This window comes from Schistocerca nitens, chromosome 2, assembly GCF_023898315.1.
Source record: "Schistocerca nitens isolate TAMUIC-IGC-003100 chromosome 2, iqSchNite1.1, whole genome shotgun sequence".
In the NCBI taxonomy this organism is placed as follows: Eukaryota; Metazoa; Arthropoda; class Insecta; order Orthoptera; family Acrididae; genus Schistocerca; species Schistocerca nitens.
Genome location: NC_064615.1, coordinates 348,685,826 through 348,708,762, shown reverse-complemented (window position 1 = coordinate 348,708,762; position 22,937 = coordinate 348,685,826). Strand labels below are relative to the sequence as shown.

Sequence of the window (22,937 nt, the reverse complement as noted above, 5' to 3'; positions counted from 1 at the left end):
AGTTTTCTTCGAAGTGAATGTCTTGTTCCCTCCAGGTGTTCCCACCTGGGCTCCCAAAGCATATCCGTAAAACTTGGATGCTGATCGAACATACCGGTAACAAATTTAGCAGCTCACTTCCGAATTGCTTCGATGTCTTCTTTCAATCTAACCTGGTGCCGATCCCAAACACTCGAGCAGTACTCAAGAACAGGTCGCACTAGCGTCCTATATTTGGTCTCGTTTACAGATGAACCACGCTTTCCTAAAATTCTCTCAATAAACCGAAGACGACTATTCACCTTCCCTACCACAATAGTGATGGTACCTGTTAGTGAATTATGTCGGAGCTAAGTGAATTCGAATGTGGCAAAATTGTTGGTGCTCTTACAGTGGGTGCTTCTGTAACCAATGTAGCCGAGGTGTTTCAAGCGGCACAGTATCAAAGATTTATACCGAATACAAGGAAATCGAAAAAACACTGTCCACTAAGTCACAATGCAGACGACAGAGTGTGTTGACGGACGGACGTTGAAGAGGTTCAAATGGTTCAAATGGCTCTGAGCACTATGGGACTCAACTGCTGAGGTCATTAGTCCCCTAGAACTTAGAACTAGTTAAACCTAACTAACCTAAGGACATCACAAACATCCATGCCCGAGGCAGGATTCGAACCTGCGACCGTAGCGGTCTTGCGGTTCCAGACTGCAGCGCCTTTAACCGCACGGCCACTTCGGCCGGCACGTTGAAGAGGATTGTGACGAAAAATGAGAGGGCGAAAGCTGCAAAAGTCACTGCAGAATGAATGTCACAGTCGCGAACCCTGTCACCACCAAAACAACACAAAGGGAGCTCCAGGGGATCGCAGGACTCGCTGGAATTCCAAAACGCTCATCAGTGATGGAACTGCCCGTAGCAGGCAAACGTGGTGCTGAAGCCTAAAACTTGAACTATGGAGCAATGGAAGGATGACATTTGGTCGGATGAGTCTTGTTTCAAACTATGTCGAACTTCTGGACGAGTTTACGTTCCAAAAATGCTGCGAGGGGTAGCCGCACTGTCTAGGCACCGTGCAACGTTTCGCGCGATCCCCCCCCCCCCTTCCTCCGCCCCCCTAATGGAGGTTCGAGTCCTCCCTCGGGCATGGGTGTGTGTATGTTGTCCTTAGCTTTAAGCCTAGGGACTGCTGACTTCAGCAGTTTGATCCTCTAGGAACTTATCACAAATTTCTTTCCAAGAGTGAAACATGGCTGGGATTCAGCGATCATTTGGGTAGCCACATCGTGGTATCCCATGGGCCCGATTGTTCCTCTGTAAGAAAGCATTACTGCCAAGAATTATGTCACCATTTTGGCTCGTCCATCCAATGGTAGAATATTTGTTCCCCAGTGATGGTACTGTGTGCCAAGACAATAGGGCCTCTGTTGACACAGCTCGCATTGTCCAGGACTGATTTTGTTAGCACGAGGATGAATTCTCGCCTCTCCTATGGCCATTAGTCATCAGATCTCAATATTGTTGAGCCCATGTAGTATGCTTTGGAGAGAAGGATGTGTGTTTGCTATCCATCATCGTTGCCAGTAATGAAGGTGTAAGATTTCCTTGAAACCCATACAGGACATGCATTTATCCATTCTGTGATGTTTGGAAGCTGGTTTGAATGTCATGATAACTGTTGTTTCTTTTTGCTGTTTCCACGTTCTTGTGCACCCGCTGTATATCTTGGGTGAACTCTTTTCATGGGAAATTATTCCGATTCCTTGGTGGAGCTGCGGATTTGGCGCTGATTTGCAGGCTGTGTGGATACGAGCCTTTACAGAACTGTGGCAAACAAAGTCTTCATTCTTTTCCAAACCCTTCCCCGTTCAGCCCTTACCGAGCTGTAGAACAAAGCCGTCTAACGCGCCAGCGCACGGTTTCCATCGCCAATTATAACACATAAACAAGGCGGCCGTATAGGCGCCAGACTTACCTTCACAGTTCCGTCAAGGATCCCCTAGTCATCATTTGACTGTGGAAAAAGAATGCCCATAATGGACTGCTGATTCTTCATTCACTTTTACACGACAGTTCAGTAATCTTCCAACAACACAGCCATGTTATGTTGTTGGTTCTTACATCTACACTTAAACCCAAATACATCTGTTGAAAAAAGAAAACACCATTTTCTGCACTAGAAGAGAGCGGAAAAATGTGAAATTTCAAAATGTGCGCTTCAGGGACGGCACCTTCTCAAAGTCTACGTATGCAACACAGTGCCACATGAATTCACAGAAATACGAATTCTTCATTCCAGTTGGAATGCTACAGAATAACGTGATACATTGGAGAGACAAGGACTACTTTAGTGTAGTCATATGCTGCTAAAAGATGAGTCTTCCGGTCAATTTTTGGACGGTTTTGGGAGATTTCCCACATTCCTCTCGCCGTATTACGTAATTAACTCTAAAAATGTGGCTTTTAAAACACATTTTGCCGGCCTGAGTGGCCGAGCTGTTCTAGGCGCTACAGTCTGGAACCGCGCGACCGCTACGGTCGTAGGTTCGAATCCTGCCTCTGGCATGGATGTGTATGATGTCCTTAGATTAGTTAGGTTTAAGTTCAAATTCAAATGGTTCAAATGGCTCTGAGCACTATGGGACTTAACATCTGTGGTCATCAGTCCCCTAGAACTTAGAACTACTTAAACCTAACTAACCTAAGGACATCACACACATCCATGCCCGCGGCAGGATTCGAACCTGCGACCGTAGCTGTCACGCGGTTCCGGACTGAGCGCCTAGAACCGCGAGACCACCGCGGCCGGCAGTTAGGTTTAAGTAGTTCTAAGTTCTAGGGAACCAATGACCTCAGAAATTAAGTTCCATACTGCTCAGAGCTCAGAGCCAAAATACATTTTGTTCTTCAATTACGCCCGTCGACACTATATAAAGTTAATTCAATATATCCATTAAAGTGAGCAGCTGTGAAACTTTATAAGCAAATAAATTGCTACAGATGACATGAAGGTGATGAAGTTTATTAACCCTGTTTCTCTGTTTCATGGGGTATTAGTGTGGTATTTTTGTTGGTATCCAGCAAGATTTTCTCCACCACTCTGACTTTTTCCCTATTTCAGATTTTTTTATTTTGCGTCTCAATCCAACATAATGGGAGTCTGAATAAATTATTTTTGTGAACATTTTCTATCTGTATTTCAAAGCTCTCTGCATACCCTAGATTTAATTACATGAGGATCTAATTTCAGATCATTGAATCATGAAGGTGGCATCCATATTTATATTAATAAGATAATAAGATGTACTTTGCATGACACGTTTTCAAAATCACCAGATCAGTTATATCGAAACAGGCGAGTTTTTAATTTTTCCCCTCCTAGAAAAATTTCTGCAAATGTCCATGCACATTTCTGTTTTGATTTGAAATGTTGCGTTCGCGTATTCATTTGTTTGTACCGCAAATCCTCTCTAACCCGGAGCAGGTTCAAATAAAGTTGCTTTTCACATGCATTTGCTTGGTCGTCTACTTGGCTTCTGCTGTAGTGTTGACTACATTTACGTCCTTCGACGACTGGCAACATTCCATGTATGCTGCTTAGTTGTTTCTTAGTGTTTGTAGATGTTTGCCTGCGTTTGTCAATGGAATACACATATTTTTGCTATTTAGAACAATTTTATTCATTTTCGTAGCTCTCTGCATGTATAAGAAACTCTTTCAGTTATAATTTAATGTCACCACAGCCGGATAGTAAAATCAGACCTGTGGCAGCGAAACCCCACAAGAAGCTTGGATTCATGTAAGCACTTAGCATATCGTTTTTGAATACTGGTAAAATATCTCTTTGCTTGCAATTTCGAGTAGACAAAATACATTCACAGTGCGATGCATCGGTGTTTTCTATCTGCTCACAACAATCTATTCTGTTTATGCTAAATAGACTTGAGTAGCCAGCAGTGACGAAGTGATGTATGCGCATCACGCTAATGTTCTGCCAGTGACAGTCATCCCTCATATCGTATAGTCTGTTGTTTTCCTGTTTGCTTTTTCAATGTACGAATTAAATACACGAGGCGGATTCCAAAGCTAAGGTCCGTTTGGTCATACAAAAAGAAAAGTTCGTGAGAAATAATTTTTATTTGGAGTAATATTTTGCTACATATCTGCTTTACTTTCCACATAATCGCCTTTCACATCTTCGTTATTTCTGTAACGCTGCACTATCTTCTTTAATCCCTCTCCTTTAGAAGTATGGCCGCTGGATATTGAACCAGTTGGTGACGTCAGTCTTGACTTCATCGTCGTTTTAAAATCGTTGTCCACCCAGCCACTTATCCAAATGCAAGTAGAGGAAATAGTCGCTTCGTGCAAAGTCGGAATTGTGCGGAGGGTGCTCAGAAAGTTCCCAACGAAAAACTTGAATCTGCTCCTTGACTCTGGCAGCTGTGTGAGAGCGTGCGTTGTCGTGGAGGAGTATTATGTCAGGCGACACTATCCCCTGGCGTCGATTTTGGATCGCACGTCTCAGTTTGGTTATTGTTTCACCGTATACGTCACTGTAACTGTTGACCTACATTCCATGAAATGAATCAAAAGGACGCCCGTTTCGTCCCAGAAAACGGTAGCCGTCATTTTTCGGTTCGAGAACGGAGACTGGTTAAACTTTTTTGGTTTGGGTGAACTGAAACTGAGCCACTGCATTGACTGTTGTCTAGATTCTGCGTTGGTGTACGATATCCACGTCTCGTCGCCCGTAACAATGTGGGAAAACAAGTGACCTTCGTCTTGTCCATAGCGCTCCATAAACTGTCGTGCTCTACGCATTCTTTGCTCTTTGTGCTGGTCAGTGAGCATTTTTGGTGACCACCTCGCACAGAGTTTGTGATATCCAAGCTGTTCAGTGACAATCCTGTAAATTGAGGTTCGAGGAACATTTTTGAATTGATTAGCCAGATGATTAATCGTAAATCGCTGATCACTTCCAAGCTTTTGGTTCACTTGCCCAACGATGTCGTCGATTTGATTACTGGGCCTGTCACTCCGATGTTCATCGTGAACATTGGTGCTGCCATTTTGAAATTTTCGGCAGCACTTTCGAACTTGTTTGTCACTCATTATTCCTGGTCCAAACATTAGGCGTAACTCGAGATGAATTTTAGCAACTGAAGATCCTTTTGTCAGGTTTTCCGTGATTTCCCTAAATCGTTTCAGGCAAATGCCGGGATGGTTCCTTTGAAAGGGCACGGCCGATTTCCTTCCCCATCCTCCCCTAACCCGAGCTTGTGCTCCGTCCCTAATGACCTCGTTGTCGACGGGACGTTAAAAAACACTAACCTAACCTGCAGCAGTTTCCGAAAGAGTCGGTAGACAGCGCTGTATGCGTGAAAATTCATTCGGGCCTACCATCAGTTAAATATTGACCACCGCACCTTAGTTTTGGAATATGACTCGTAAATAATGATATTGAACAAACTCGTCTTACATCTTTCGCGATTTAGACATCTTACTCCACTGCATCAGTGCCGGCTACCCAAGTTTGCCTTGCGTAAACAGAATGGATTACTCTTCTGTCCATGTAGTTGATCACAAACTACCTAAGAATTTAAAACATTTCATTCCGTCCATGTGGGTAGAATACGCTACAACTTCCTATCCAGCCAGCAGTTTTTAGGTTTTTCGTGATTCCCCTTCGAAAGGATTCTGTAGTCTAATCTTCTTCTCATATACCGATACTCAGTTTAAAGCGGGCGCCCCGTGTAGGATTCTGGAAAGCCTGAGGGGACAGAACTATTAAGTCGGCAGAAAACTGAGTATAAACGTCCTGGGAATGCACATACGTGACTGCCACAGACTTTGATATCTCAGCTGAACTACTCAGGCCACAGCGTTTGATTACACACTAGGAGTACCTTTAGGCTCGCCAGAAGTGACTCTTGTCCCTCTTCAACCACCCAGAAAAGCCAAGGCGATTTCCACGCCACTTCTACAAGTTGCAAGAGCATCACTCTTAAGATAAATGGGTATTATAAATTGAGCTCAACTGAGGGACAGGCGGCAGGCATTTCAGCATCACTCAACGACGTGCGAGAGTGCAAGGTAAGTGAAATGGACATATACATTTATTGTGTTTGTGGAGACACGTTTCTATTTGCTGTGCCATGCACTGAACATACTGTAAGTATAAAATCAGAAAATAATTCAGTGTTGGTAAAGCGATGCCTAATGTGTTTTTCAGATGAAATACCTCGTTCTTTTCGCCGTCATCGGGTTTGCTGCAGGTAGAGTATTCAATTCAAAGCAATCACTTTGAAAGTATTTGTGTTTCCTTTTTCTTGTTGTTTGTTCGCTCCTACTCAAAGTTTTGTCTGTATATTTAACCTCTGAAGTGATATTCGTCAGTATCCCTTGTATTTCCGCTTGTAAACTTGCCTTGTGTTCGTTACAGAAATAAATCGTTTTATGGTTCTCATTTTCTTAGTAAAGCGTAGTGACACGATGAATTGGTAATCTGTTTTCTGCTGTCGGTTATTGACTTTTATGGTTCCTGTGGATCACTCCTGTCGAATCGTGGTACATTTTCAGTGTCGTGTGACACATCAGATTCCTTGCCTTATCCTTGTCAAATGTAAAGGAGAGACCCACTTGTGTAGCGACATTTTACGTGGGAGACGTGTTTTCTGTCCTATTTATCAAGTGAATAAAGTTGTCCAGGGAGTGAAACTTCGTCTTTTCTTTTTCTCTTCTTATACAGAGGTTTTGTCTTTCCCAGTGGGATGTTATTCTGTGAAATATGAAATAATTAAATGGGCTGTAGAGTCAGTTACTTAGTTAAATGTTCCATAGATGGTTTGAACGGTTCTTTTCTCGAAATGATGTGGAACGAGTCAGTTTACAGATGTCCATGATTAGTGTTAACACTAAAGGAGACATTATTGTTTTGAGTTCACTAAATTAATGTTCATTTACTTCTGAATAAATTGCAAAATCGATGACAACAAATCTCTCGAAAGTATGAACACATTGCGTCGCTAGTGTTGGAATTGCTAACGCACTGGAATTCGTTGTACAAGATATTCGACAACAGACTTAAAAATTTATTTAATGCCTTGATTTTCACTTCTGGATTAAATATCTTAATAAAGTATGCAGAGATTGCCTCGAAAATAATTCATTGGGACATCATAAGATGAAATTGACCAATCTTAATGAGCCACCTCAAATAACTATCAAAAATAGTTGACATCATTTTGATAATATAGGCACAAGCGTTCAGTTCGTGCATATATCATTCTGACATTACCTAACATTTCAATTTCCGCAACATTTCAGGGAAAGCAATTCCTATCCCACAAACGGCCGCTCACACGCGCAGCTTAGAAGATGACTTCCAAGACTTCTTCGACATCATTCCTATGGACCAGGTCCGCGCCATAGTGCAAGATCACCTGGCAAATGACACCGAGTTGCAGGCGGTCGTCGCTTTCGTCAAGTCTGAAGATTTCAAGGAGACGCTCCTTGCTCTTGAAGAAATCCCGGAGTACATTGCGGTGAGTACAGAGCAATCCGCGGAATAAAAAGAAACCAAGCTGCGACCAACGAACTTGGTGATGTTGTTGGCTCATCTCTACACATATTGTCCGGTCACATCAATGTTGTAAGTGGGCTGCTTGTGTGTTGGCAGCGCTGTGTAGCGCTTTGCATTGGATCTCTGGCTGCGCTTTCTTTGTAAGAGACTCTGTGGCTTGTCGGATTCGTTATTGGAAGTTAATCGGCAGTAATGTTGGGCAGTTGGAAGTTAGTCGCCAGGAGTGATAGAAGTACTGTTGGGCAGTTGGAGGTGAACAGCCAGCAGTGATGGATGTTAGATGTGATGGAGGGTAGAGGTCTGAAGTGTTATCGTAGGCTAACGATCTGTACATGTTCGACTTGGAGATTGAATATTATTCATGATTACATTCCTTTGTACTAGATGTCAATGACGATTTATATTCATGTTTGAACTTGATGTCACATTATTAAGGTAAAAAATAGATTATTTGCTTTGCAACAAAATCTTTCCTTTGCTAACCACATGCCTATTAGTAGTTAATGGCTTTAGTAGTTAGAATTTTTTATTTAGCTGGCAGCATTGACGCTCGCTGTATTGCAGTAGTTCGCGTATTGAAGATTTTTGTGAGGCAAATGCTTAATGAAATGTATAGGTTATTGTTAGGATTTATTTTTAATCAGGGCCATTCTTTTGAATTAATTATTTGAAGTCAGGTTATGTTATTTATTTATTTATTCTTTTTTTGAGCAGTCAGATTGCGTTGCGCTAGGATATTGTGGGTCTCAGTCATTCAGCAATTTAACCCTTTAATGCATACTGTAGCTGATAAGCTACAGACCTCATTTCTTCGATTTATTCCATATGGAGAAACATTTTCGATCAAATTCGTTATGTAGCTAAGTGTATACACTCCGCTGCAGTTTCTAGTAGTTCTTCATAGCGATCATAGATGGCAGGACGAGCTGAAGCAGTTCGACAGTGAGCTGTGTGGACATACTGCCAAGTGTGTGTTTCGGTGGAAAGTTGAGGTGTGTTTTTGGTGTTTGTGCACTGATTTCTGGGTTTGAAAATTACTTTTTCATTTTGAAAACGTAAGTAGATATGGTGTAAACAGTTAATTCGAGTGTCTTTGCGATATATTTGAAACGAGGCCTGTTTTTGTGTATGTAGCTTATCAGCTACATTTTTCATTTACTGCATTTCAGGCGCTGACGTAAAAATGTCTCGAAAGAGTCAAGAAGAAATGCTTATGGAATGGTTAGAGATTCCACTAAGCAGTGATGACGATCTTGAGTGTTTCTCTGACGATTCCATTCAAGATGAGACATATGTTGCTCCAGAATCTGTTGATTGTGATAGTGACAGTAGTGACGAAGAAAGTCAAGTACCAGTAATTAGGACTGAAGATGTTTCTGGAACAAGACAATCTGATGTTATAATGAAGGAATCGACGTCACAGTTGTCTGATCATGCTCTGAAACTGCCATGCAGCAGCAAAAATGTTACCAAAAACAGCAGGAGTGTGGTTTGGAAAGATAAACAGTTGATTATTCCCGAACTGCAGTCAAAATTTCATGGCAATACTTCGTTACCAGAAGAAGTAATAAACTTAAATACTCCATACCAATTCTTCAAACATATATTTCCATCTAAATTGTTTGATCTAATTGTCGAAGAGTCTCATAGATACAGTGTGCAGTGTAATCCTGATAGACTAATAGATTTATCCTGTGATGACATAAAAAAATTTATAGGCATCTGTCTCGTAATGTCAATAGTTCATGTACCTAATACGAGGGATTACTGGGGAGAAGTTACTGGTACTCATCTGATCAAGACAACAATGACAGTGAATCAGTATGAGCAAATACGTAAGTTTCTTCGCTTCAATGACAACAGTGCAATGATACCCAGGGGTGAAAAAGGTCATGATAGACTCTTCAAGATAAGACCCATAATAGAATTGATGAGATCTCGGTTTCAAACAATACCTCTTGAGGAGTGTGTTTCTGTTGATGAACAGATATGTTCAACAAAGGCTAGAAGTTATTTGAAACAATACATGCCAAACAAGCCTCATAAATATGGATACAAATTATTTGTTATTAGTGGCATATCTGGTTATGCCTACGATTTTGAGATTTTCACTGGAGATGAAAATGAACCAGAAAAAAGAGTGACTGTGGAGGAAGACTTGGGAGCAAGTGCAAATGTTGTAGTTCGACTCAGTAGGATACTACCAAGAAATATGAACCACAAACTGTACTGTGACAATTATTACACAAGTCTGCCACTGCTTGTATGGTTACATAAACAAGGAATTTACTCACTTGGGACAGTCAGAAGAAACAGAGTGCCAGACTGCAAGCTCCCTTCAGAAGCTGAGCTGAAGAAAATGGCACGAGGTGCATCAGTAGAGCGCGTCGCAACAGTGGATGGTGTCGACATATCAAATGTAGTGTGGAAAGATAACAAGAGTGTGATGTTGCTTTCTACACTTGCTGGACAGCAGCCTATTCATGAAGCAGGGAGGTATGACAAAAAAACAAAGTCAAGAATAACAATACCTTGTCCACAAATAATTAAGCTCTACAATAAACATATGGGAGGTGTTGACCTTCTTGACAGCATAATGGGTCGACATAAAATTCTTGTGAAAAGTCGAAAATGGTATATAAGATTGTTTTACCATCTCCTGGACATGGGAGTAGTCAATTCCTGGCTGTTGTATAGGAGAGTAGCAGAAACCAAAGGGATTAGGAGAACTATGAAACTCTCCGAATTTCGAATGGAAATTGCTCACTGTTTGTGTCGCTCAGGTCAAACTTCAGCAAAACGTGGAAGGCCAAGTAATGAACTCGAAAACCAAATACAAGCTAAGAAGACAAAGGGGCCCACAGCACATGTACCTCCACAAGATGTGAGACTGGATCAAGTAGGTCACCTGCCTTCGTACTTGCAAGTGAGACAGAGGTGCAAAATGCCAGGATGCAAGGGATTTTCCTGGGTTCAGTGTAATAAATGTGCAGTTGCATTGTGTTTGCACAAACAAAAGAACTGTTTTCAAACTTTTCATGTAAAGTGATTATCACATGCTTGGGTACAAACCTGTTGGAACTAGATACCTTATTGTTCATATATAAAAGTGTATAAAATATACAATAAATGCTCAATATTTACAACATTAATGTCCTATTTATTATTTTAGGATTTTTCCCTTCCTATACAAAGTATTTAATCATAATCAACAATTAAATTACGAGAGATTTGGTCAAAATTGAGGGAGCAAAATAAGCACATTTATTGTGGCTCGTAAGGTGTTAACTCAAAATGTAGCTGATCAGCTACAAAGCGATTTTCAACAATAGTGCTTTGTTAATTTAATTTAAAAAATTTTTCAATATTTTTTTCGAAATGTAGGTACTATAAACTAAACATGGTAATTTTTACAGCTTGAAATAAAAAATCATGCATTTAAGGGTTAAGTACAGACTCACACATTTAAATAAAGAAGTTTCAATGTGACCACCTGTCAGAAGCCTGAATAATGACGTTTTGCAGCAAAGTACAGCGCAGGAAAAGAGCCAACGATGTTCTGGAAGATACCGACAGGGGTTTGGAGCCATGTTGACGCCAGTGCGTAGCCGGCTGCTTTACGTTCTCGGTTGAGGATCCATGGCACAAACAGCTCAATAGATTGCCCCACAGATTCTCGTCTAGGTTTAAATTTTGGGGTTTGCTGGCCAGGGAAATATGATAAACTCATGCTGGTGCTCTTCGAACTACGCACGTACATTGCAAGCTGTGTAATACGTTGCATTGTTCTGTCGGTAGATGCCAGTGTGTCGCGGGAAAACAAACTGCATGTACGGTGGACACTGTCCCCAAGAATAGATGTGTACATTTGTTGATCCTTAGTGCCTTCCAAAATGACGAGATCACCCAGGGAATGCCACGAAAACATTCCTTTCACCATGACGCTCCATTCTCCAGCGTGGACCGTTTCGACGATTGTTGCTGTGTGTTTGTTTTCACATGTTTCACGCCAATGGAGCATAAGACGTTGTTTGTCTGAAAAGGCCACCTATCGCAACACGATGGACGTCCAGTTGCGGTACGGGCGTGCAAATTCCAGTCTTCGTCGACAACGTGCAGCAGTCAGCACAGGTGCATGACGCAGGCGCCTGCCCCAGAGGACCATACGCAGTAGTGGTCACTGAATGGTCATTGAGGAGACACTGTTGTAGTCCCTTGGTTCATTTGGGCAGTCAGTTGCCCAACAGTTGCACGTCTATTCACCTGTACAAGTTTCTGCAGCTGTCGTTCATCCCTGTCATCTGTTGCCCTTGATGCACCACAGATGCTTCGGCGCCGGTTTTGAATAGCGCCGTCTTACCATGCATGGTATACTTTAACAATGGCAGCACACAAATAGTTTACAGACTTAGACGTTGCGGAAATGCTCCCACCCTTGGCCCGAGTGTCAATGATCGTGCCCTTTCGGACGTCAGAAAAATCGCTCCATTTCCGCACCACAAGCATGCTTCCACTGTTTTTCGCGTCTGCGGACACTCATTGTGTACCCTCCACAGCTAGTGGTGCCATCTGCCACCTGTGAGAAGTTACTGCACGTTGACTCGAACGTAGCCAGCGGTCACATTAATATGACTGGAACATGTATTTAATCTTCAATGCAAAACGTTCTTTCCAACAATGGATGACGTGGCGGAGAAGTTGGTGGCAGAGGTTTGCAGTTTGGCTGTTCGGGAAACGTTCAAACGCGATAACCCCCTCGGCATAATTCTAGAAATGCGTGCTAGGCATTGATTTCCTCATCTGAGGACGGAGAAAGACGTCACTGAGTGCCACGTGCCATGTAAGGAGAATACGGCGATGTGGGGAGGGGGTTGACGAGGCAAAATTCGGTAGCATAAAGAAACAGCAGGTGTGACTGAATTCTGTGCAAAATGACCTGAGGCGTTGTGATGAATAAAAGCACAGTCTTTGACTATTTCGTGCGATGCTTCGTCTTGGCAACAGTAACATCGTTAGGAAGTTTCGCTTGCATGGTCCTGTGGCGGTATCCTCTTTATCAGCATAATCTGTTGGCACCACACTATGGTAATCCCAAAAGATGCTCAGCATAACTTTGTCTGGCGATGGTTCTTTGCCTTTTTAGGCTCAACTCCTTCGTCTCGGAATGACACCGATATACCCAGCAGTCGTTCAGGAGTGAGTAGGCGGCTGAAGAGGGCATCAGGATTGGCCAAAATAGTTGCAACATTTCCGCTGCCGCCTTCGTTCGATGATCTTGTTGATAGGGTATGGGCAATCGCTAAACCCACAGGGTGACCACATTGCCCGTGTTCGAAATGTTGAAGCCTGATCCACAACTCATCTTCAGTTTTTCCACTATAGCCTCGATTGTGATACGTTGGTCTTCGACCATTAGGGCCTCCTCTTCTCTTGCGTTCCAGATTCTGCGCAGAGAGGTCGTCTGCTTCGTTCTTCGATATTCAAACTTGTACGACCACACTTCAAGCATCTGTGCCATCTAACGAGCTCATAATAAACGGCTGAGTCACATTGGTGCGATCACCACCTATGTTCGACGTCAACGGGCAATAACCACTCACAGACGTCAGTTGGCAGCACTAGCAGCGGGGGGTATATAAAGCATGTCAGGAGGAAGTGGGAAACTTGGCACTCGTTGTTGTAACAGACGTCCATAAGGACATGATCATTCTTTCGGGCCAAGGGCTGAAGCATTTCCAGAACGGCTAACTTTATAAACTGTTCGCGTGCCACCGTCGTTAAAGTATGCCGTCTATGGCGAAATAGCGCTATCCAAAGGCGGCTCTGAGATAACTGTGGTGCACCACAGGTCATAGATGGCAGGAGTTAACGACGGTTGTGGTCCTTGCACCCATGCTGACTGCTGTTCATCGGCGTCAAAGGCTGGAATTTTCCACCAATACCGCAACTGGACGTCCACTGAACGACTGGCGTTTCCAACTGAATCACGTTTTATGCTCCATTGGACAGATATCCTTTGGCGTGCATGATCCTGCAACAATCGTGGGAAGGATCCAGGCCAGAGCAGGGAGCGTTATAGTCCGTCAGTGTTTTCGTAGCATTCCCTGGGTGATCTCGTCATTCTGGAAAGCACAGTGGATCAGCAGAAGTATGTATCTATCGTTGAAACTACGTCCATCCTAGATGCAATTTGTTTCTGCTCGGCACGATGCCATCTAGCAGCTGGGCAATGAAATGTGTCACACAGCTCACAATGTATGTCTGAAGAACACCAGGATGAGTTTAGCGTAATCCTCTGGCCACCAAACTCGCCGGATTTCAATCCAGTCGAGAATATGTGGGAGCACCTCGACGGGGCTATTTGCGCCATTGATCCTCAACGAGAAACCTAGCACACTGGCCATGGTTTGAGTCTCCATGACTCCACATTCCTCTTGTACACGCTGCAAAAGGTGGTTGTTCAGGATTTCGACAGGTGGTCACATTAACGTGACTCGACAGTGTTTCAAAATGGTTCAAATGGCTCTGAGCACTATGGGACTTAACATCTGTGGTCATCAGTCCCCTAGAACTCAGAACTACTTAAACCTAACTAACCTAAGGACATCACACACATCCATGCCCGAGGCAGGATTCGAACCTGCGACCGGAGCGATCACGCGGTTCCAGACTGAAGCGCCTAGACCGCACGGCCACACCGGCCAGCTGACAGTGTTTCATAATGCGCTATTGCCGTTCACTTCCATCAACTCAACATGGATTGTTGCAGCGTTGTTGCGCTTCAAATACTGGAAACGAATTACTGCACGATACTTCGTTTTACCAGTGAGCTGCGCCATCTTTTTTTACTCTCGTTACTGGCACAGACAATTCATTTCACTGGGTACCACGACTGCAAATTGCAGCTACCAAAAAAAAAAAAAAAAAAAAAAAGTAATAATAATAATATTGTATCTATATTTTTCAGTGGCAGTAATTATAACTTTATGATCTATAGTTGATAAAAGAACGCACATTCGCCCTCCATGGTAATCAGTAAGCTTCTGTTGCAGTTTCTCAATTACATGTATGAATCTGGCCTCGATGTCTACTACTATATCAACTGGGTGCACGATTTAATTGGCATACCTCAGTTAACACCACCTTCTGATGCGACGCGATCTACGCCATCTCGAAGCCTGTCTAGTATGGTCGACGATATCATAGCCATCCTTCCAGAGGAGGAGCTTGAAGCACTTTGCCAGGAGAAGCTCCAGACCAGTCCAGAATTCAAGGAGATGTACGACAGGATGAGATCCCCTGAGTTTATGGTGAGCTACTGCCAAAAATCTTATTCGCTGGTAGGCATTCGTCTGTTTCACATTCACTAAAGTTGACTCTTTCTTCATTCTGTATCCTTTGCAGCAAGTCGTGATAAACTTGCTGGCAGTGCCAGAGTACCGAGAACTGAAGCAGCATCTACTGGACAATGGCGTCGACGTGGACCAGCTGCTGCGGTTGTTCCACGCAATGATCGGCCTGCCATCGGGTACGTACAAGACCAGAATGTTCGACACTGCAAACTGACCAGGCCTTCGGAATTCCAGTTGACTTGTCTTTGTAAGCAAAACCTAAACACAACATTTAGAAACTGTTGCAGGTAGCATAGATTAGTTCTATATTCAAATCTTACAAAGAAATTTAGTAATTTTGCTGCTCTGTCATGAGACAATCTTTCTTCTTCTTCTTTCGTTACAGCATTTATAGGATCACAGGATTTCCTTCATGGATTACTCTTTCTTCTTCGCCTTCCAGAACATCTTCATCCTTTCGCTTCTTTTCTCGTGTTCTTCTTCCGAGACCTTCAGTATCCTTTTCTCTTGTATGTTGCACTGGTGTCTTTTATCCTTTTCCTCTATCTTCATCTGTCGTTGATCTCTGGCACATTAGTCATGGTGTATTTGCTTTTTCAATTCTCCTTCTATTCCACCTTGATCCCTAATTACGACCAATTCCCTTAGTTCAAAAACCCATTTTTCCCTTATTTCCTCTTGTCCTACCCTTTGTTTTATATACTATTTTGGTCGTTCTATCCACATTCATCATGATCTCAAGTCCCAAAAATTTTGACCTTTCCAGTTTGATTTCTACAGTACAGTTTTTTCTTCACATACATCTCTCATCATCTCTTTCTTCCTCAGTAGTTTTCTATTGTCCGTATATAGATGTAAATGTTCGTTTATGTAATGTACATAACCAAAAATGTAAACGTTAGTATGTTCAAAATCGTAAATTTCAGAAAGTTTTTAATCGATTACCTACCTGTCGGAGTGCCATATGGTATGTGTAAATATATGTCATATATTAAAGGGAATACGTTTTTAGCAAAAACCTCAAGTTCTTTGTTCAAAATCTCAAATTTCTGAAAGTTATTCATTGATTTCTTTAAACTATTGACACGACGTTGCTTTCGAATTCGCGGGTGTTTTTATACACCTACTCGAGTGCCAAAAAACAATCGGTGAAGAACTTTCGGAGATTAACGGTTTTGTACAAATGAACATTTAATTTTTTATTGATTTCCCCTGTAATTAGTACATATAAATATATTATATGTGGCACTTTAGCAGGTGTATAAAATCGCACACATATTCGAACGCAATGTAGTGTTATCGTCTCATCCGCATATGGTACCGCATTCCCCATCTTTGCCTTGTCTGATTTTGCGTCTGCAGTTATATTATTATTATTGTATACCAGCTGTTCCCAGACGCGCGTTTCGATGGCTCAGTCTTCTTAAATGAAAAAAAAAAAGAAAGCATTCGTTTCTAATATGTATGGGAGGATATATGTCCTAACCTCCTTCTCTCCTTTGTGTCTGTTATCTCCTTCTCCGCCTCTCTTTGTTCATCTCCTTCACTTTATCCTTCTTTCCTTCCGTCACCTTCTCCCTCCATCTCTCTGTCCATCTTTTCCTTCTCTTCTCTCATCTCTCTCAATCTTCTCCTACCCCCTGTCCCCGTCGATCAGCTCCTTTCCACTTTCTATCTCCATTTTCTCCCACCCCTCTGTCCATATTCCCCCCCCCCCTACCCTCTCTGACCTTCAGTCTTATTTATTGTTATTGCACATTCAGATTCTGTAGTGGAATTCCATTCATAAGCCGATAAACCTTAAATACAACTTCCTGTTCGATAACAATGTTTCACTATTGTACACACAGACAGTAAAAATCCTGGTACCTGAAAGTAATTAGAGTAATGAAATTTCGGTAATACATTTGTCTAGGTAACATTGCAAGATAACAGGTTAATGTACGAGCGAGATATGCCATTGCACATGTGAAATGCTGGTACATTAATAACCGGTATAGCCGCCAGGATGTTGAATGCAAGCATGCAAACGTGCATGTATTATATAGCACAATCCCCGCATGTCAGTTTGTGGAAAGGACCCCCATACCTGTTGCACTTGGTCGCTCAATACATGGATGATTAATGCTGGTTATGGATGAGCTGGAATTGTCATCCGTTGATGTCCCGTATGTGCTCAACTGGAGACAGATCTGGTGACCGAGCAGGCCAAGGCAATATGTCGATATTTTGTAGAGCCTATTGAGTTCCAACAGCGGTACGTGTGTGAGCGTTATCCTGTTGGAAAACATCGTGGAGTGCTGTTCATGAATGGCAGCACAACAAGTAGTGTCACCAGACTGGTGCACAAATTTGCAGCCAGTGTGCATGGGATAACCACGAGAGTGCTCCTGCTGTTGTACTAAATTGCACCCCAGACCATAACTCCATGTGTGGGGGCAGTGTGTCTAGCACACAGACAGGTTGGCCTGCTTTTAACCAGCACATGGATGGTACCGACGCAGAACCAGCTCTCATCAGAAAACAGCACAGACCTCCCTCCACCTTGGCCTCAAATGAGCTCTCGATTGACACCACTGAAGCTACAAATGGCGGTGGTTTGGAGTCAGCGGAATGCTTACTACAGGGCCTCTGGCTTGCAGCTGTCCATTAAGTGACTGATTTGTAGCAATTTCTGACGTCACTATTGCGCCAACTGCTGCTCAGATTGCTGCTGCAGATGTAGTGCGATGTGCCAGAGCCATATGCTAAACACGATGGCCTTACCTTTCAGTGGTACCACATGGCCGTCTAGAACCCAGTCTTCTGGCAGCCGTACACTATCGTGACAGCCGCTGCCAGCAATCATGCACAGAGGCTACATACCGGCTAAGTCTTTCTGCAGTATCGCAGAAGGAACATCCAGTTTCTCGTAGTCATGTTACGCGACCTTGTCCGTACTCAGCGAGATGTCGATAACGGCGTCTTTGTCGCCCTACAGGTATTCTTGACTAATGTTAACTCACCACGTCCAATCTAAGAGGCAAATAACGCTCACAACCGTTACAGCTTGTATTTAAAACAAATCTGATTTGCATGCTCATAGTGACGTGACGAGCGCCATTCTTGTGCGACTGGCACGAAATCTAAATAGAACAGGCCTACCAACTTTCGTTTTTTTCGTACAACTCAGAACTTTTTGATATTTTTTGGTAATAACGTTTCCCTTTTATATGTTACATATTTATTTATTTGTAACATATATTTAAAATGGTTTATAAAAACACTTGCGTAATCGAATGCAACGTTGTGCGAAAATTTCCAAGCAATCGAAGAATAACTTTCGGAAATATGCGATTTTGAACAAACGAACCTTTACATATTTTTCTATGTAGATAGGCACTACGTAAGATACACGTGCGCCTTTAGTATTTAAATTTCCTCCTTTGTTGCTCTCCACTGTCTGACCAGTTCTTCCAGTGCTATCATGAACAAAGTTGGTGACTGTATCTTCTTTTTTGACGAATGTCTTTATCTCAAACTGTACTGATGGTGCTCCTCTGAGTCTTATGCTTGTGTTTGTCTCTGTCAGATTTCCCATTATCATTTCTCATGCAGTAGCGTCTATTCGCCTGTTCTGCACGACCTTCCCAAGAGTATGTCTGTCGAATGCAATGCCTATAGGCAGTTATTCTTCCTCTATCGAACTCTGAAACGTGCTCAAAAGATGCTTTCTGTCTTCAGTGAGGCATATTGAAGCTACATAAGCAAAACAACGGCATGGAAGAACTATAAAATTCCAATACATCCACACAGCCGTCTGTTCCCCCTTCATATGGCGCTTCCAGGTGGCGCTATTGGCGCCCGTAAAGAGTGCCTGTGCTGAAATGATAATCAAGTGAATCCTTTGTCGCCTCTAGCGCATGTTGCAACTTTTACGTTATTTGGATACCGCATTTGCATTTTGGGTGGCCGGCAGTGTATTACTCCTAACACAGTGTTAGTAACACAAGTATATATGGTCAGAACTGGAAGATGTAAAGCATGCGTATGCATCACTGTCCTCCGAGAACGTTTGCTGGTTGTGTAACATTTTAATGTTAGCTGTGAACAACATACCTTCATTTCCCGTCACAGGTTCTGATAAAATGGAAGGACTTATCGATAGCGCACCTGCAGCCAAAGTGATTACGAGAGAGGAACGGACCCTAGAGGATGACTTCCAAGACTTCTTTGACCTCATTCCTATGGACCAAGTCCGTGCCATTGTACAGGATCACCTGGCCAATGACACCGAGCTGCAGGCAGTCGTCGCCTTTGTCAAGTCTGAGGATTTCAAGGAGACACTCCTTGCCCTCGAGGAAATTCCAGAGTACATTGACGTGAGTACACGGCAACTCGTGTAAGCAGCAAGAACAGCATAAGCTTCAGTCCAAGCAAAGTGATCCAGTAATGTCTTCCATTGCAGTTTTTGGACTATATGTACGACTCGGGCTTGGATGTCTACTACTACATCAACTGGGTACACAATTTAATTGGCATTCCGGAGCTAACACCGCCTTCTGACACGAAGCAGTGTCGAAGCCTGTCCAGTATGGTCGACGATATCATAGCCATCCTTCCAGAGGAGGAGCTTGAAGCACTTTGCCAGGAGAAACTCCAGACCAGTCCAGAATTCAAAGAGATGTACGACAGGATGAGAGCTCCTGAGTTTATGGTGAGTTGCTATCAAAAGTCTTATTTGCTGGTAGACATTCGCATGTTCCATCCCCACCAAAACTAACTCTTTTGCCTTTGTTTGTCTTTTGCAGCAAGTCGTGCTGAACTTACTGGCTGTGCCGGAATACCGTGAACTGAAGCAGCACTTGCTAGACAACGGCGTCGACGTGGACGAACTGCTTCGCTTATTCCATGCTATGATCGGCCTGCCATCTAGTGCGTAATGTAGAAAGAATACTCCAACTACAGCTACTGATAACACCATCAACGCTGTACTATATTTATAACATGTCTGAAAGAAATCCATTGATATAGGGTGTGATCTAATTAAGTACGTGATTAGTACTGTAACAGCAAAACCCACTTGGTAGATTTAAATCGTACCAAAGTACCATGGTTTCTGTGTGAGTTAATTTCGTAGTTTTACATCATTGTTTCTGTGAACTGCTGAATTAAAATATACTCTAGTCATGTTCTTATTTCACTGTAAGAATTCATTAAATACAATGAAAAAACATAGTGTCAATATGATGCTGTAGTATTATTACTGACCTAGCTTCACTGCTGTCTTAATTAGGTAACATTAAACCCCGGACTCTTTGAAGAGTCGAATTCCCGTGTGTAAAACAGCTTCAAACGTCTGTAAGTTTCGAAATGAGTAAATGTGTTTATTCAAAAATGGTTCAAATGGCTCTGAGCACTATGCGACTCAACTGCTGTGGTCATCAGTCCCCTAGAACTTAGAACTACTTAAACCTAACTAACCTAAGGACATCACACACATCCATGCCCGAGGCAGGATTCGAACCTGCGACCGTAGCAGTCGCACGGTTCCGGACTGCGCGCCTAGAACCGCGAGACCACCGCGGCCGGCTGTTGAGTATTCGACGTTACGCATAAGTAATACGATAGTTTGAGGGGGGGGGGGGGTTAATACATGGGGGTATGCAGTGTTGCAGTATGCTTAATGTTTTGGAAGACAAATGGAGACTTGTAATTAGCCATAAAAAAGTTCCAGTTCCGAAACTGTTAAAAACCTACGTATTACCGACTTGTGAACCATTTTCTCGAAAGAAAAACATCTGACTACACTAAGTGTTTTCCTTTCCCTGAAAGCTAGAGGGGAGGGTTGACCCCATCTGGTCTCCTGGTATGGGCACCCTCGTCAGTTTGTGCGTAGTGAGCGACTTGTTCTGCCTACAGATATACACACAGTTCCTAACTGTAATACTTGGCTTATTCTGTTAAAACCTTAAAATAAGTTTAGCTCTCTTAATGAGTGTATTATGAGGGCATTTCAAATTTTTAAATTTGGTCGATAAGTATGTGACATACTAAACAACACACAATTGTTGCCCTCGGAAGCTGTAAGATAGGCAACCTACAACTGGAATGAGTGACCATGCCTCAGATTAGTTGTTCAGTAACAAAGTATGTTGCTGCCTTTCCCCTTTTCTATAAGCTAAATTTGCATAACAAAGGATTTCTATCAAAGCAACAATAGTGGATGTTGAGACGTGATAAATGAAAGCATTAGTTTTATATGATATACTGCCACCCTTTACAAAATGGATAACGCTTCTGGAGAGGATACTCCTTACGAGAAGGATGAATATTCAAACACAACTACTGAAAAAATATTAATTTATTTCTATCTTCAGAAATGTGCATCTCCTTTGCTTTTTGCCTCGCACCCTGAGTTACACTGCACTGGACGGATATCTGGACCTAAGGTCACCCTCAAACAGGGCTTTCTCCAGGGATTTTTCACCCCAGGTGAAAATTTCGAATGGCTCCCGCACCCCTTCTTACATGTTCATACCTATTCAACTTCTTTCACAATGTCATCCATGACGTCTTACTTTCACATATCGCACTCACACATACGTTTAACACGAGAGCCAGGTCTTGACACCAGTCAGTGAAACTGAAGTGGATTTTTACAATTGAAATGGAGGTAATTATTGCCTCATAATTCAGCCAGGAAGGGAAACCGGGAAGGGCTCGACCAGTAGTGGTTTTAAATACTTCGTTCGCTAGTGGAAAACAAATTTATTTTACGTTGTTTCAGTCACATAGCAACCAGTTTTTATTTAGATTTTTAATTAATTAAAAGACCAAGCAATGAGACTCTCATTTAAAATTCAATATCAGATTAAATAGTTCACAGAAAATTTAAAGTTAACTACAACCCAAGATGACTTAATATTCTTTAAGGCAAGGCACGGACTACACAAGACACAGAATGTAATAAGGGTAAAGTCGTAATAAAGGCAGACGTAAATCTAAACAATACCAAAACAGATCAGAATGGCATTAATTACCAAATGCCGAGAATAAAACATGATTTCAACTTGACTGATTAAAAACCTAAAACCATACTTAAAACAACGAAAAACAATTTAACACCAATATCTAGGCAAGATAATTTTAAACCCAGAAAAACACGTTAATTGAAGATTTAACACGTTTTCCAATAAGAAAAGAATAATTAATTTACAACAGTTTAAGTTATATGTTGGGATCCCAAGGCACATCAAAATTTGCTTAAGCTAAGGATAAAGATTCAGAATTATTCCAAGTATAAACTTAACTTGAACAGGAACATTAAACAGTGGAGCTGCGGTTGGAGGAAATAGCGCGGACAGACGTACAGCAGCGAGAGCTGCCGAGTGTATGCACTCCAAATAACGTAAATAGCCAACTAAGCAAGCCGGCGGGATGTGAATAAGTAGGGTCAAATCCTGGGCAACATATACCAGTAATGGAGTACAAGATGTCATTAACAACAGTTTCATGAAGCACAAATAATTTTCATTAGACAGAATTCCAACACAAACCCGTGCATCACGTAGATAACTGTTAGGATAGAATAAATTAATCTGAACTCTTACGCAAAACCATGACAACTTAACTGCTTTTTAATAAGTTAACGAAAGATTTAAGAAACCAGTTACAAATATTTTAAAAAAATAATTTCAGCAATAAGGTAGCAATGTGAGAAATGTTCCTTTCTAGCAAACCATTAAAACAGCCACAAGGAACTCGCATGACATTCAACGCTTTATCAGTACACACATTAGTCCATAGCAGTTGGGAGAGATGTGCGCCCTGAAACAGATTGAAATTTATCTGAGCGACGTGAGTAGAGCAGACGCACTTTATAATTTTTTACACAGCATAGACCTCTGTCATTAGCTTCAATGAAACCAGAACAATAAAATCAAATTATAAACAGGCCAATAAATTAGCAAAACAGACACACATTCTGACATGAATAGTTAATCGTGCGTGGTAACTGGTAATACTAAACATTTCATGGCACC

At 42.2% G+C, this 22,937-nt stretch overlaps 1 protein-coding gene across 1 annotated transcript; it reads left to right on the top strand.

Moving 5' to 3' along the window:
• The first annotated feature begins 6,043 nt into the window (after nucleotides 1-6,043).
• LOC126234400 (uncharacterized) lies at nucleotides 6,044-20,139 on the top strand. The gene is made up of 8 exons (XM_049943089.1): nucleotides 6,044-6,072; nucleotides 6,212-6,254; nucleotides 7,306-7,523; nucleotides 14,614-14,871; nucleotides 14,966-15,089; nucleotides 19,030-19,274; nucleotides 19,361-19,609; nucleotides 19,704-20,139. Exons 2-8 carry the CDS (start codon nucleotides 6,212-6,214, stop codon nucleotides 19,833-19,835), a joined length of 1,269 nt encoding a protein of 422 aa, XP_049799046.1. The 5' UTR covers nucleotides 6,044-6,072; the 3' UTR covers nucleotides 19,836-20,139.
• The last annotated feature ends 2,798 nt before the right edge of the window (nucleotides 20,140-22,937 follow it).